A 14,446-nucleotide genomic window follows, 5' to 3' on the forward strand; every position below is an offset into this window, starting at 1 on the left:
TGGCGAAATGAGATTGCCGACTATTTGCATCACATCTACAGGGGCAAGGTGCATTTGTCATTCAGTTTTTGAATCCGTGAGAAAACTGAAGGTTTTGGTTTTATATATTGAAAAATATTTTAAAAATTGGAGAAAAATTAATGTGATGAAAAGAATATTTTAAATGTAAAGGTGAAACAAAATTGATCTTTTCTACAACTTGACTCTTACAGGCCATACGAGTGCAATGCCTTGTAGAAGCAATTCCTGCATTAGGATACAAAAACAAGTTACTCACACTCACCGTCTAGCAGCGACTATTTCTCAAATGTTTCATTAGTTGCCAAGTACTCTGGGACATCCCAAGGTTGTGTTTGGGATATTTTGAGGTATTGAAAAGCACTTTAAAAATGCAGGTTCCTTCTTATGCATAGAGTTTGAATTAAACTTTCCATTCATTTGCACATATTAAACAGCCAAAAAACAAATCTTCAGGTTCTGATTTCAGATTTATCCACCAATGGGGCAGCAGGACAGAGAACAGCTATTTTCAAAGCACCAACCTAAAGTCAAACTAGCCACAAAGGAATACAGGTACAACGTGGATAGAAATGTTTGCACTTTTAGATCTGAATTGCTGGAGGCCTGGACAGGTGGTGGAGTGTGAGCATCAGTTTAGAATATGTGATATTAGGATTCCTGGTATGAAAGTCAACTTAGTGTCACATTAAAGAATGAAATTCCTTTTCAACACTGTCAAGATCAAGGGTCTACTGGTGATCCTAGGAAATGTGGAAAGGGCCTGAAAGTGATGATGAATTCATTGCTTCAGGGTCGGCACAAGTGCAAAGCCTTAGAATATTTCCCAGCACAATAGGACACAAGTCTACACAGATGATGGTAAAGCTTTGCAGTGCATCATGTACATACATGGACACGCACGACTCACATATGACTCTCATACATGCACACGACTCACACATAACTCACGTGTACACACACACATGACAGTGAAGGAATGGAAATACAGTTCCAAAATAAATTTACATACTGTTCATGAAGAGTTTAACAGACCAAGTACTTCGACAAGATTCTTTGAATATCACTTTGCAGAACTTGGAATAGAACAAGATGACCTGGATGGCTTGAGCTCCTGTTAAACGACCTTTGTAGGGTTTACACAGGGAGATACTGTACCCACAAAACAGCATCATATTCCCAAGCCTAATGGCCAGAGCTAAACTGAGCGACTGACAAATGAAATCTGCAGGATCTTTAAACCCAAAAACATTTCACACTGAGCTAGTCTACAATAATCTGCACAAACAATAAACACATTATTTTGCGAGGTCCAAACACATTTGATTGAAAACACCATGAGCTTAATTGAGTTATTGCGAACCGAACGCAAGCAGCCTCCTATAGTGGCACCTTTCACTGGTGCTTCATTCCTAACAAACTTTGTCACCAAAGATTTGCACATTTAAAGATGCTTGTGTCCCTGCAGAGGATACTGTAGGTCTTTCCGTCTTTCTAGCCAACGTGATGGCTTTTAAATGAATACATAATTTCAATTTTGAGGGTGATGTTTTAAAACAACATCAAACGTACAGCTCAGAAACAGGTCATCCAGTCCGACAGATCCATTCTGTGTTTATGTTCCATATTAGCCTTCTCCCACCCCTCTTCACTTTACCCCATCAGTTTATGCTCTATTTCTCCCTCATGTGTTTCTCTAACTTCCACTTAAATACATCTATGCTCTTTGCCTCAACTACTCTTTTGTGTTAGAAGGTGCCATATTCTCACCACTCTCTGGATAAAAAAAATTCTCCTGAATTCTCTACTGAATTTATTAGTAACTATCTTATATAGAAACATAGAAAACAGGGGCAGGACCAGGTCATTCGGCCCTTTGAGCTTACTCCACCGTTCAATACGATCATAGCTGATCCTCTATCTGAATGCCATACTCCCCAGCTCTCCCCATACCCCTTGACGCCTTTAGACAGAAATTTATCTACTTTCTTCTTAAATATATTCAGTGACTTGGGCTCCACAGCCTTGTGTAGAGAATTCCATAGGTTCACCACCCTCTGTGAAGAAGTTTCCCTTCATCTCAGTCCTAAATGGTCTACTCTGTATCCTGAGATGGTGACCGCTTGTTCTAGACCGCACCCCCCCCAGCCAGAGGAAGCATCATCCCTGCATCCAGTCTGTCCAGCCCTGTCAGAATTTTATACGTTTCAATGAGGTCTCCTCTCATTCTTCTAAACTCTAGTGAATACAGGCCTAGTCGGCCTAATCTCTCCTCATACGACAATCCTGCCATCCTAGGAATCAGTCTGGTGAACCTTCACTGCACTCGCTGTATGGAAAGTATATCCTTTCTCAGGTAAGGAAACCAAAACTGCACACAATACTCCAGGAGCAGAATCTTACGTCCCCGTTTCGGCAGGGACGGGGCCGTAAAATGCGGCGGGCCATTATAAATCCCATTGACGACAGCGGGAACGTAAAATCCTGCTGTCATAGAATTCTGCTTGCTTTCAATGATTGGTGTACAAGGACACCCAGGTCCCTTTGTACATCAACATTTCCCAATCTATCACCATTTAGGTAATGCTCTGCCACTCCGTTTATCCTACCGAAGTGGATAACTTCACACTTATCCACGTTATGCTGCATCTGCCATGTATTTGCCCACTCACTCAACTTGTTTAAATCACCTTGAACCCTCTCTCTTAATATCCTCCTCATCGTTCACATTCCCATGAAGTGTCATCAGCAAACTTGGAAATATTACATTTGGTTCCCTCATCCAAATCATTGATATATATTGTGAATAGCTGGGTCCCAAGCACTGATCCCTGCAGCACCCCACTAGTCACCGCCAGCCACTCCAAAAAAGGCCCATTTATTCCATCTCTCGGTTTCCTGTCTGCTAATCAATTCTCAGTCCATGCCAATAGATTACCCCCAATCCTATGTGCTTTAATATTGCACACTAACCTCTTATGTGGGACTTTATCAAAAGCTTTCTGAAAATCCAAATACACCACACCCACTGGCTCTCCTTGATCTATTCTGCTAGCTACATCCTCAAAAAACTCCAGTAGGCTTGTCAAACATGATTTCCCTTTCATAAATCCACGTTGACTTTGTCTAATCCCATTGATATTTTATAAGTTTCCTGTTATCACATTCTTTATAACAGACTCAAGCATTTTCCCTACTATTGATGTTAGGCTAACCAGCCTGTAATACGCTGTTTTCTGCCTCCATCCTTTTTTAAATAGTGGGGTTACATTTGCCACCTTTTAATCTGTTGGCACTGTTCCAGAATCTACAGAATTTTGGAAGATGACAACCAACGCATCCATTATTTCTATGGCCACTTCCTTTAGTACCCTGGGATGTAGATTATCGGGTCCTAGGAATTTATCAGCTTTCAATCTTATTAATTTCTCCAGCACTATTGTTTTAGTAATACTAATTTCCTTCAATTCCTCCTTCTCACTAGGCCCTTGGCTCCCTAGTATTTCTGTGAAGTTACTTGTGTCTTCCTCTGTGAAGACAGAACTAAAGTAGTTGTTTAATTGCTCTGCCATTTCCTTGTTCTCCATTATAAATTCTCCCATTTCGGACTATAAGGGACCTACATTTGTCTTCACTAATCTTTTTATATACTTATAGAAGCTTTTACAGTCTGCTTTTATGTTACTTGCAAGTTTACTCTCATACTCTATTTTTTCCCTCTTAATCAATCCTTTGTCCTCCTTTGCGAAATTCTAAACTGCTCCCAATCCTCAGGCTTGCTACTTTTTCTAGCAACTTTAAATGACTCCTCTTTAGATCTAATACTATCCTTAATTTCTCTTGTTAGCCATGGTTGGGCCACTTTTCTTGTTGTCTTTCTGCCAGAAAGGAATGTATAACTGTCGCAATGCATACATTCGTTCCTTAAATATTAGCCATTGCCTATCCACCGTCATAGCTTTTAATGAAGTTCCCCAATCTATCTTAGCCAACTCATGCTTTGTAACTTTGGAGTTTCCTTTAAGATTTAGGACCCTAGCTTCAGATCGGACTACTTCACTTTCCAGCCTAATGAATAATTCTAAGATGTTACGGTCACTGTTCCCTAAAGGACGCCGCACAACAAGATTATTAATTAACCCCTTCTCATCAAAACCAAATCTAGGACAGCCTGTTCCCAAGTCAGTTCCTCAACGTACTGGTCTAAAAAAACCATCTCGTACACGCTCCAGGAATTCATCTGCCACAGTATTATTGCTAATTTGGTTTGCCCAGTGTATACGTAGATTAAAGTCACCCATGATTACTGTCGCACCCTTGTTACATGCATTTCTAATTTCCTGTTTAATGCCATCCACTACCTTATCACTACTGTTTGGAGGCCTATAGACAACTCCCACTAATGTTTTCCACCCCTTGATGCTTCTTAGCTCCACCCAGGCTGATTCTACATCTAGATTTTCTCTCTCACTATCGCACTGATTTCATCCTTAACTAACAATGCCACACCACATCCTTTTCATTTTTGCCTCTCTATCCTAAATATCAAGTACCCTTGGATATTCAGTTCCCAGCCTTGGTCTCCGCCATGTCTCCGCAATCGTAATCATATTGTACCCATTAACATCTATTTGCGCTGTTAATTCATCTACCTTATTGTAAATCACAGTATCACAGAATCACAGTGCAGAAGAGGCCCTTCGGCCCATCAAGTCTGCACCAACACGTGAGAAACACCTGACCTACCTACCTAATCCCATTTACCAGCACTTGGCCCATAGCCTTGAATGTTATGACGTGCCAAGTGCTCATCCAGGTGCTTTTTAAAGGATGTGAGGCAACCGGCCTCCACCACCCTCCCAGGCAGCGCATTCCAGACCGTCACCACCCTCTGGGTAAAAAAGTTTTTCCTCACATCCCCCCTAAACCTCCTGCCCCTCACCTTGAACTTATGCCCCTCGTGACTGACCCTTCAACTAAGGGGAACAGCTGCTCCCTATCCATCCTGTCCATGCCCCTCATAATCTTGTACACCTCGATCAGGTCGCCCCTCAGTCTTCTCTGCTCCAACGAAAACAACCCAAGTCTATCCAACCTCTCTTCATAACTTAAATGTTTCATCCCAGGCAACATCCTGGTGAATCTCCTCTGCACCCCCTCCAGTGCAATCACATCCTTCCTATAATGTAGCGGCCAGAACTGCACACAGTACTCCAGCTGTGGCCTCACCAAGGTTCTATACAACTCCAACATAACCTCCCTACTTATGTAATCTATGCCTCGATTGATAAAGGCAAGTGTCCCATATGCCTTTTTCACCACCCCACTAACATGCCCCACCGCCTTCAGAGATCTATGGACACACATGCCAAAGTCCCTTTGTTCCTCAGAACTTCCTAGTGTCATGCCATTCATTGAATACTTCCTTGTCAAATTACTCCTTCCAAAGTGTATCACCTCACACTTCAAGGTTAAATTTCATCTGCCACTTATCTACCCATTTGACCATCCTGTCTATATCTTCCTGTAGCCCAAGACACTCAACCTCACTGTTAACCACCCGCCCAATCTTTGGGTCATCCGCAAACTTACTAATCTTCCCCCCACATAGTCATCTATGTCGTTTATATAAATGACAAATAATAGGGGACCGAGCACAGGTCCGTGTTGCTCCGTGCATTCAGATGCAGTGCCTTTAGACTCGTCTTTTTAACATTTTTACACATTTTCTTTGTACTATCCCTTGTTTGCTAGCCCTTGTTTCCTCTGCCTTCCACTTTTGCTTTCTACTTTTCTGTCTTTCATTCCTATCTTTGTTTCCCCCTCTTGTGTCTCTCCATTCAGGTTCCCATCCCCCTGCCAATCTAGTTTAAACCCTCCCTCACAGTACTAGCAAAATCCCTGCGAAGACGTTGGTCCCAGTCCTGCTGGGGTACAACCTGTCCAACTTGTACAGGTCCCATCTTCCCCAGAATCGATCCCAATGCCTCAGGAATCTAAATCTCTCCCTCCTACATCATCTCTCCAGCCACGCATTCATCTGGTCCATTCTCCTATTCCTGATCTCGCTAGCACGTGGCACTGGGGCCAATCCTGAGGTTACAACTTTTGAGGTCCAGCTATTTAATTTATTTCCTAGCTCATTTGTGGCTACCAGTTTTGGGTTCTTCCGCAGATAAAAGAATTGAACCCTTTCAATGCCTTAAAGACCTCTATCAGAGGCATAGATATTAAGAAAGCATAGAAAAATTGCTTCATTTTTATCACAATGTACTGCAGCTGTAATTTGGCTTTTATGGCACTGACGGGAGCCACTCAAAATTAAAGCAAACAGGTGGGTTAATAAACACACAGGAATTGACAACTCAGGATATTATGCAAACCGACAGCCAAGCAAATTATACGCCTATGAACTGCGTGTGACCAAATAGTTACTTGCATTCGTAACTAATGGCAGGCTTGGTTATTGCAAGACTTGCTAATTTGCTATTACTTGCTCACTAATAAAATGCTTTTGCCCTGAACCAAAATCCCAAACAGTAACTTGTTCTAGGGGCCACTCATTTCTGATCACGTCTATCAGTTCCTTTTTAGAGATTAGTCGACTAGCCACTGAGTGCCAGTTCCAGATGTAGACAGAGTACAAAAGGCAGCAGTTGTACTCTGCATTCCCTCTACTCTGCATTTACCTGTATTATACCTATTTGGGGCTGATAGTAAATGCCCAAATGAAAACTGCATCACCCCCCAGCACTGACATTCTTCATTAATACCGCAATTCCTTGGCAAAGTTATAGGTTAAAATCAAAATAAGTGCAGTAGCAGCAGCCTCCACCAAAAGTAATGAAATCAGTCATTATAATGGCAATCATGACAAACTATTTCACTTTGCCCAGAGCAGGAGAACCAGGCACTTGAAGGGAGGTAAATTGAAAAGTAACCTGCGAAAACAATATTTGAACGAACGAGCGATCAATCTATGAAACTGTATCCCTAAGTAGAGGGTGGAAACAATTAGTTTTGAAACATTAAAACGAACATTAGATTGATTTCTTTCAGAAAGTGACATTTAGGGATACAGTATATGAGCATTTGTTGATTGCTTGAGAGAACAGGTGACTTTAGACCATTAGTTCCCAAATCGCTCCACCACTGGGGGTTTTCCTCACCTTCATGTCTGGGTCTGTTGTAGACTAATTGATTAGCCCATAACTCCATTATCATTGTATCATGTGACTATCAGGATAGTAGGTGAACCAGATGGACCTTGGACATTTTAACCTGGCAATTTCGGTGGTGTAGTGTTATTGGAACCCACATATGTTAGTTGTAGTTATTTCCTCTCCCCTCCCTCTCCTGACTGGCAATGAATATTATTGGGGTAAGGGTTCATGGGCACTGCCAAGTCTCTGTCCTATTGTATCCCCTCCACAACCCCTAAACAATTATTGCTCATGTCTGTATCTTATCAAAATTCAAGTCATCAACTTTTAAAAATATTAAAAGGATATCAACTTTGAAAAATTGAAACTGTCCCGTTGAAGAGAAGGATGTATTGCTGGTGGTGGGGAGAAGGAAAAATTAAGGATGGGGAGGGGGTAGAGGGAGTACTTTCCATTTAAAGTGAATTAAATTTAACTTGTTTTAAAACTGTCAATGTTCCTGCTCACGTGAAGATTCTCATGTAAGTTCAAGCCTCACCACCATTCTGCTCCAGTGAAGTAAACTAGGTTAGTCCCAGAGTGCAAATATCAGGAGGGACAATACCAAAAGCACCTATCTACCCCCACTGATACCCCCCTTCCCCCCAATGAAAAAACACTGTGAATTTGAAAATGGGGTCTCACAGGCCACTAAAGGTAGCAATCTGGAATATACAAATGGCTGGTAAATACACAACACTGTACATCAGAGATCAGGTTTGAACCCTAGTCAGGGCTGATTTGGCTGATCCCAGCCAAGGATAGGAAGTGCTACAGTCAGCCTTAGTATCCAGTGAGGAGGAAGCAAAATAAGCTAAGGTTTGTGGTGTTGTTCATTTCCAGTGCCCCTACTGGAAGGTCCACAGTTGTGGGCATCAAGCAAGGCCAGAATAGATCTCAGCCATGGTCCCTGCTCACGAGTGAACATCCTGCTGACACGCAAACGCATAAATTGAGAGATACTGCTATCAGACTTTATGCTTGGAGTACACATCTAGCAGGGTTCTGTACTAGCAGAGCCTTGCGATTTCAGTCCTCTATGCTTAAGGTTTGCCCATGAAAAGCAGCTGCTTAGGCAAGGTACTGGACAGCATCTACCACACACAAAAACATACTACAAAAGAAGTCAGCTTGGGGAGGAAGGAAGGCAAGAAACATCGATAAAATGGATGATAAAATAATGAAAAGTTATAAATTAGATGCAGTTCAATATCCATATGAGTGAAATGGTATATTTAATTCCAGTTTTGAGCTGTACACACGAGAGCAGTAAATTCACAGCCTACAAATACTGCTATATTTCTATGTGAGGCAACGCAATGGCTGAAAATGGAAACCTTAGATACATAATACTGTTTCAGTCAGGGGTATACCCACTTATTAAAATCATTAATTAAGTCAAACATAAACAGGCAAGCCCACTGACTCCATCAGCCAGTCTGATGACAGTCATGATTTGCCCTTGTGTCTCCCCAGATTAAAGACAGGGATGGGAGAGAAGGTAGCCAAAGTTCCTACTCCTCATTGCTACCAATAATCCCTCTGCGAAGTCTGTGGGTATGCAGCGAAAATAAATTACATTCAGCTGTCATAGCCTCCACAGTAAAACAGCCCGCCAACCATTGTAAATCTTAGCCATGAAGAATGGCCATCCGGGAGGGTGGAAAGGGTAAGCTGCCAGTGGAACTAAATCATGGCACCAGACGTGAACAGAATTAAGTTCAAGTGCGATGATCCACATGGCCAAATAGTCTGCCATCATTCACCAACTAAACACACAGGTGAAGAGTGAGTCAGATAGCAGAGGCATCCACATAATTGTACCCGAGCAAGGAATCAACACCTTCAGAAGGGAAGAGGAGATGAGAAAAAGCACTTGAAGGACACATACCAGCACAACGATATTGTAATAAAAGCAGCACTAAGCTATTCAAAAACATAAAAATCACTCCCTAAAACAGTACACCTAATCTTTAATAACAATGGCTTCTGGAGTTGAGTTAACTTTGTTTCAACATCAAAAGTTCACTATAGATAAAAGCAAATTTCCTTCCACAACATAGAAGACCAAAAAAAAACCACAAAATTATATTGCCTTTCTGCCAAGTGTGACCCATTTAATAAAATCACCCAGCCATGTCAAGTAATATTACTTTTAATGTAAAACTGTTTCGTTAATTGGAAAAGTCTTAGTAGGATCAAAGTGAACCGTAGACTAGTCTTTTGCTTTTATTGCTGGGTAATTTGCTTTTAATCTGAGCACCAACTAAAAAAGAGGTTCAAAATGAGAAAAGTTTTATTAAAAATGCAATACATTTCCTTACCGAGTCTGAATCATTTTCATCATCGTAAAGGTCAAGGTCTTCTGCCTTCATGTTTGATTCCAGATCATCAATTTCATCCTCCTCGCATCCAACAAAGAACGTAGGAGCCGAGTGATCCCCCTCAAAAGAGGTGGGTGTTGTCATGACAACCTGGTTGACCTTTCATCACGGATATTAGTCATTGTTTAAAAAGAGAGAGCGAGAGACAGATAGCTAAACTTCCCATAGTACTAATTCCAGCCTCGGTATCATCGCTATTAACAATCTTGCTGAGTTTATGATTTTCCTCAGGGCACAGTCCAGATCTCCAGAATATGCAATAACTTCAGCACAACAACTTCAGGCTTGCACAGGTGGAGTCAAACTAGCAATTTCCTTATGGCGAAGAAAACATTCTTCTTCCCACCTCTTTACAACTCCTCTTCATCCCGAGTTTAACTATCTGTAGTAAAAAGAAAGTTGAATTGAGAACTGAAGTTGACTTCTTTTAACAGCAGTCACTGATAAATTGTATTTCAACTGTTTTAATCATCACCAGGTATTTTAATTTTGCACCCCCCCACCAGTTCAGCTCCTTTAACACCAAAGATTTGAGGAACCTTCATTAAAGAACAGAGCAGCCAGTCCAAGTCTGACAATTTGCAGAGGAAGAAACTTTATAAGATCTTGTTTCTGATCATAACAGCTTCTGCTGTCTTGCATTTTCTGACTGAAAAAAAAAACAAACTGAATTTTCCAATTTTCTATCCCTCTCTCTTTCCATTAAGGGACTTTGGGGTGACCCAAAAGTAGTAAATTCAACACTGATCAGAGATCAAACACGAGACCTTGTAATATACGGCTCAGTATTACTTATTTAAAGTGCAGTTATACACCAAGTTGTTGGAATGACCCCGTCTATTTGTAACCGACCAATGGAAGGCGTAAGACGTTGAGGGGACAAGCCCTACAATTAGTTCTGGCCTCCACTTTCCCCCACCACCCCCATCATCACCAGTATAGATGTGATCTGCAACTCAGCGCCAAGTGGAGAAAGTCATGGGCTCAAACTATTACCCTAACACAGGGAGTTGGAGTTCCACTTGTGAGATTGTCACAAGTTGAGAGTAAAATTTAACAATAAGCGTGTGAAATTTGTGTATTGTCCCCTTGAATTGTAATATCTCAACACGAACTTCACACATGCAGTTTCCATCATGTGTCACTGGACAGCAACAGGAACCTTTAAAGCTGGATCCTCTATTGATCAGTATTTCCCACATCAGTCAACCCATTCATTCCCTGACTGAGAGAGCCAGTAAAGTGTCATTTGGTGCTAAGTTAATTGTCATTTGATGCTGTGGGTCTATACCCATTGGAAACTTATCCAAATCCACTGACCACTATGTGGCCAAGCTTGAAAAGTAGACTTATCATATTAGCTTGAACAGGCATGGAAGCCAGAACACTGGAGGTTTCAGCTGGACAGCGATTGAACCGCTCTGCACCCAGTCCCCTCAAAACACCATCCATATTAGCAAACCTGTTTAAAAGGAGAATGGTGTCAGGCTGCAGGTTCAAGGCCCACTCTAGATGCATGAGCGCATAATTCAGACTGTTCACCGAGGGAAGTGCTGCACTGTCTGTGGCATTGCCTTTCAGATGAGATGTTAAACTGAGGCCCGGCCTTCCCTCTCAGACATAAAAGATCCCATGGCACTACCTGAAGAGCAAGAGACAGTTCTCCCTTGCCAATATGGCCTAAAAAAAGGTCAGCTGATCATTTCATTATCACATTGCTGAATGTGGGAACTTGCTGTCTACAAATTAGTTGCTATATTTCCATATACTACAACACTTGTACTGTTGTACAACATTAGTATGAAGTACTTTGGGTTGTAAAAGACACTGTATAAAAGCAGGAGCTCTCCACAGGCACTTCTTGTAAAGCATTAACCCATGCGAAATCCAATAAAAGAGCTTTTGTGAAAAGGAGCTTTAATAAAAGCATAAGACTTTTTTTCATTCATTCATGGGATGTAGGCGTCGCTGGCTAGGTCAGCATTTATTGCCCATCCCTAATTGCCTTTCAGAAGGTGGTGGTGAGCTGCCATCTTGCCATCTTGAACCGCTGCAGTCCCTGTGGTAAAGGTACACCCACAGAGCTGTTAGTTTGGGGGGGGGGGGGGGGGGGAGTTCCAGGATTTTGACCCAGCAACAATGAAGGAATGGTGAAAGATTTCCATGTCAGGATGGTGTGTGGCTGGGAAGGGAACTACCAGGTGCTGGTGTTCTCATGCTCCCCTTTTCCTTCTGGATGGCAGCAGTCGTGGGTTTGAAAGTTGCTGTCTGAGGAGCCTTGGTCAGTTGCTGCAGTGCCACCTTGTAGATTGTACACACTGCTGCCACTGTGTGTCGGTGGTGAAGGGAGTGAAGGTTTGTGGATGGGGTGCCAATCAAGCAGGCTGCTTTGTCCTGGATGGTGTTGAGCTTCTTGTGTTGTTGGAGCTGCACTCCTCTAGACAAGTGGGGAATATTCCATCACACGCCTGAGTTGTGCCTTGTAGATGGTGGACAGGCTTTGGGGAATCAGATAGTGAGTTATTCACCACAGGATTCATAGCCTCTGACCTGCTCGTGCAGTCACAGTATTTATATGGCTAGTCCAGTGCAGTTTCTGGCTAATGGTAACCCACAGGATGTTGATAGTGGGGGATTCAGTGATGGTAATGCCACTGAATGTCAAGGGGTGATGGTTAGATTCTCTCTTATTGGAGATGCACATTGCCTGGCACTTGTGTGGTGTGAATATTACTTGCCACTTGTCAGCCCATCCTGGATATTGTCCAGGTCTTGCTGCATGTGGACAGAGACTGCTTCAGTATCTGAGGAGCCGTGAATGGTGAACATTGTGGAATCATTAGCAAACATCCCCACTTCTGTCCTTATGATGAAAGGAAGGTCATTGATGAAGCAGCTGAAATGGTTCAGCCAAGGACACTACCCTGAGGAACTCCTGCAGTGATATCATAGAACTGAAATTATTGACCTCCAACAACCACAACCATCTTCCTTTGTGCTAGATATGACTCCAACCAGCAGAGAGTTTTCCCGGATTCCTACTGACTCCAGTTTTGCTAGGGCTCCTTGATGCCACACTTGGTCAAATGCTGCCTTGACGTCAAGGGCAGTCACTCTCACTTCACCTCTGGAGTTCGACTCTTTTGTCCATGTTTGAACCAAGGCTGTAGTGAGGAGCTGAGTGATCCTTGCAGAACCCAAACTGAGCATCAGTGAGCGGGTTATTTCTAAGCAAGTCCCACTTCGAAGCACTGTTGATGACCCCTTCCGTCATTTTACAGATGATGGAGAGTAGACTGATGTGGCAGTGATTGGCTGGGTTGGATTTGTCCTGCTTTTTGTGGACGGGACATACCTGGGCAATTTTCCACACTGCTGGGTAGATGTCATGAAGGTATAATAATTTTTATAATATTTTTCTGCTTTATTGCAAAGTAAGTTTATGGGGGTAAATAGTTAGGTCTGTGTGATGTAATTACACTTGGATGCAAGTAGACTGCATGCTTTGACTCATCAAAAGGAGCTAGGTGCTTGATATGCAAATAAACATGGATGTTGGCTTAACATGTAAGATGTGAAAGGAATTTGCATTTTTAGATAGATGAAGGGGAATTTGGATTTCAAAGGGATTTTAGGTTGCTTACAAATAGCCAGACAAGCAAGCTAAGGAATGTGTTCATTTTTCCCAAGGGTTACTGACAATATATTGTGACAACATGAGTTTTATGTTATGAGGGAGATACAGTTTCAAAGAGTTATGAAACAATAGAATTTAATACTAAGAAGAGAAAAACATATAAAGGAGAATAAGGCTATGTGTCAGGGGAAGGCATTGTGAGATCTAACAGGTGTGTGTGAAGTAGTCTTAATGAAGTCTCCAGCATTTGTGCATAAGCCTGCTGTCTACAGAAACTGGAGATGGAGAAAAGTTCATTTGGAATTCCACTGTCCAGGGTATTGTGTTAATTTGCTGGATCTGTTTAAAATCTAAAGGAGTCAGGTTAATTAGGGATTTTAGGAATTATTATACTAGTAATTGATAGCTCTATGTATAAGCTTGAAATCTTCTCTTTTGTTATGTTAATATTTTAATTTAGTTTTTTTTAAATCTCTAAATGTCTTGGAGGTCTTATTACTTCTGCATTCAGAGCACTCATCCCGAAATAAATACAAATTGCAAAACATTTGTGATAGCGCGATCAAGTTTCCCTCGTGGATTTGATCCGCCTGGCACACATCATCTGCCGTGTCATAACAGCAGATGCCAGTATTGTAGCTGTACTAGAACAACTTGGCTAGGGGCGCGGTAAGTTCTGGAGCATAAGTCTTCAGCACTATTGCCAGAATATGTCAGGGCCCAGGGCGTTTGCAGTATTCAGTGCCTTCTGCCATTTCTTGACATCACATGGAGTGAATTGAATTGGCTGTGACTGGCATCTGTGATACTGGGGACCTCCAGAGGAGGCCGAGATGGATCATCCACTCGGCACTTTTGGCTGAAGATTGTAGCAAATGCTTCAGCCTTATCTTTTGCACTGATATGCTGGGCTCCCCCATTATTGATGGTGGGAATATTTGTAGAGCTTCCTCCTCCAGTGAGTTGTTTAATTGTCCACCACCATTCACGACTGGATGTGAGAGGGCTGCAGAGCTTAGATCTGATACATTGGTTGTGGGATAGCTTAGCTCTGTCTAGCATGCTGCTTACGCTGTTTGGCACTCAAGTAGTCCTGAGTTGTAGCATCACCAGGTTGACATCTCATTTTTAGGTATGCCCTCCTGCATTATTCATTGAACCAGGGTTGATCCCCTGGCTTGATGGTAATGGGAGATTGGGGGATA

The 14,446-nt window shown here is 42.2% G+C and overlaps 1 protein-coding gene across 8 annotated transcripts in view; it reads right to left on the reverse strand.

Annotated features, from left to right (window-relative positions):
- The window catches only part of ppip5k1a (diphosphoinositol pentakisphosphate kinase 1a), a 123,273-nt gene that overhangs the window by 94,544 nt on the left and 14,283 nt on the right, over positions 1–14,446 (reverse strand). For 7 of the 8 annotated variants that reach the window (XM_078532362.1, XM_078532361.1, XM_078532358.1 and 4 more), the window contains exon 2: positions 9,545–9,986. The exons of the other annotated variant lie outside the window; for it this stretch is intronic. In XM_078532362.1, the coding sequence (XP_078388488.1) occupies positions 9,545–9,688 (144 nt within the window). In that variant the 5' untranslated portion in view covers positions 9,689–9,986. The remainder of the gene's footprint in view (positions 1–9,544; positions 9,987–14,446) is intronic. 8 annotated transcript variants of the gene reach the window in all.

Source organism: Cetorhinus maximus, chromosome 30, assembly GCF_964194155.1.
Source record: "Cetorhinus maximus chromosome 30, sCetMax3.hap1.1, whole genome shotgun sequence".
Classification (NCBI taxonomy): domain Eukaryota; kingdom Metazoa; phylum Chordata; class Chondrichthyes; order Lamniformes; family Cetorhinidae; genus Cetorhinus; species Cetorhinus maximus.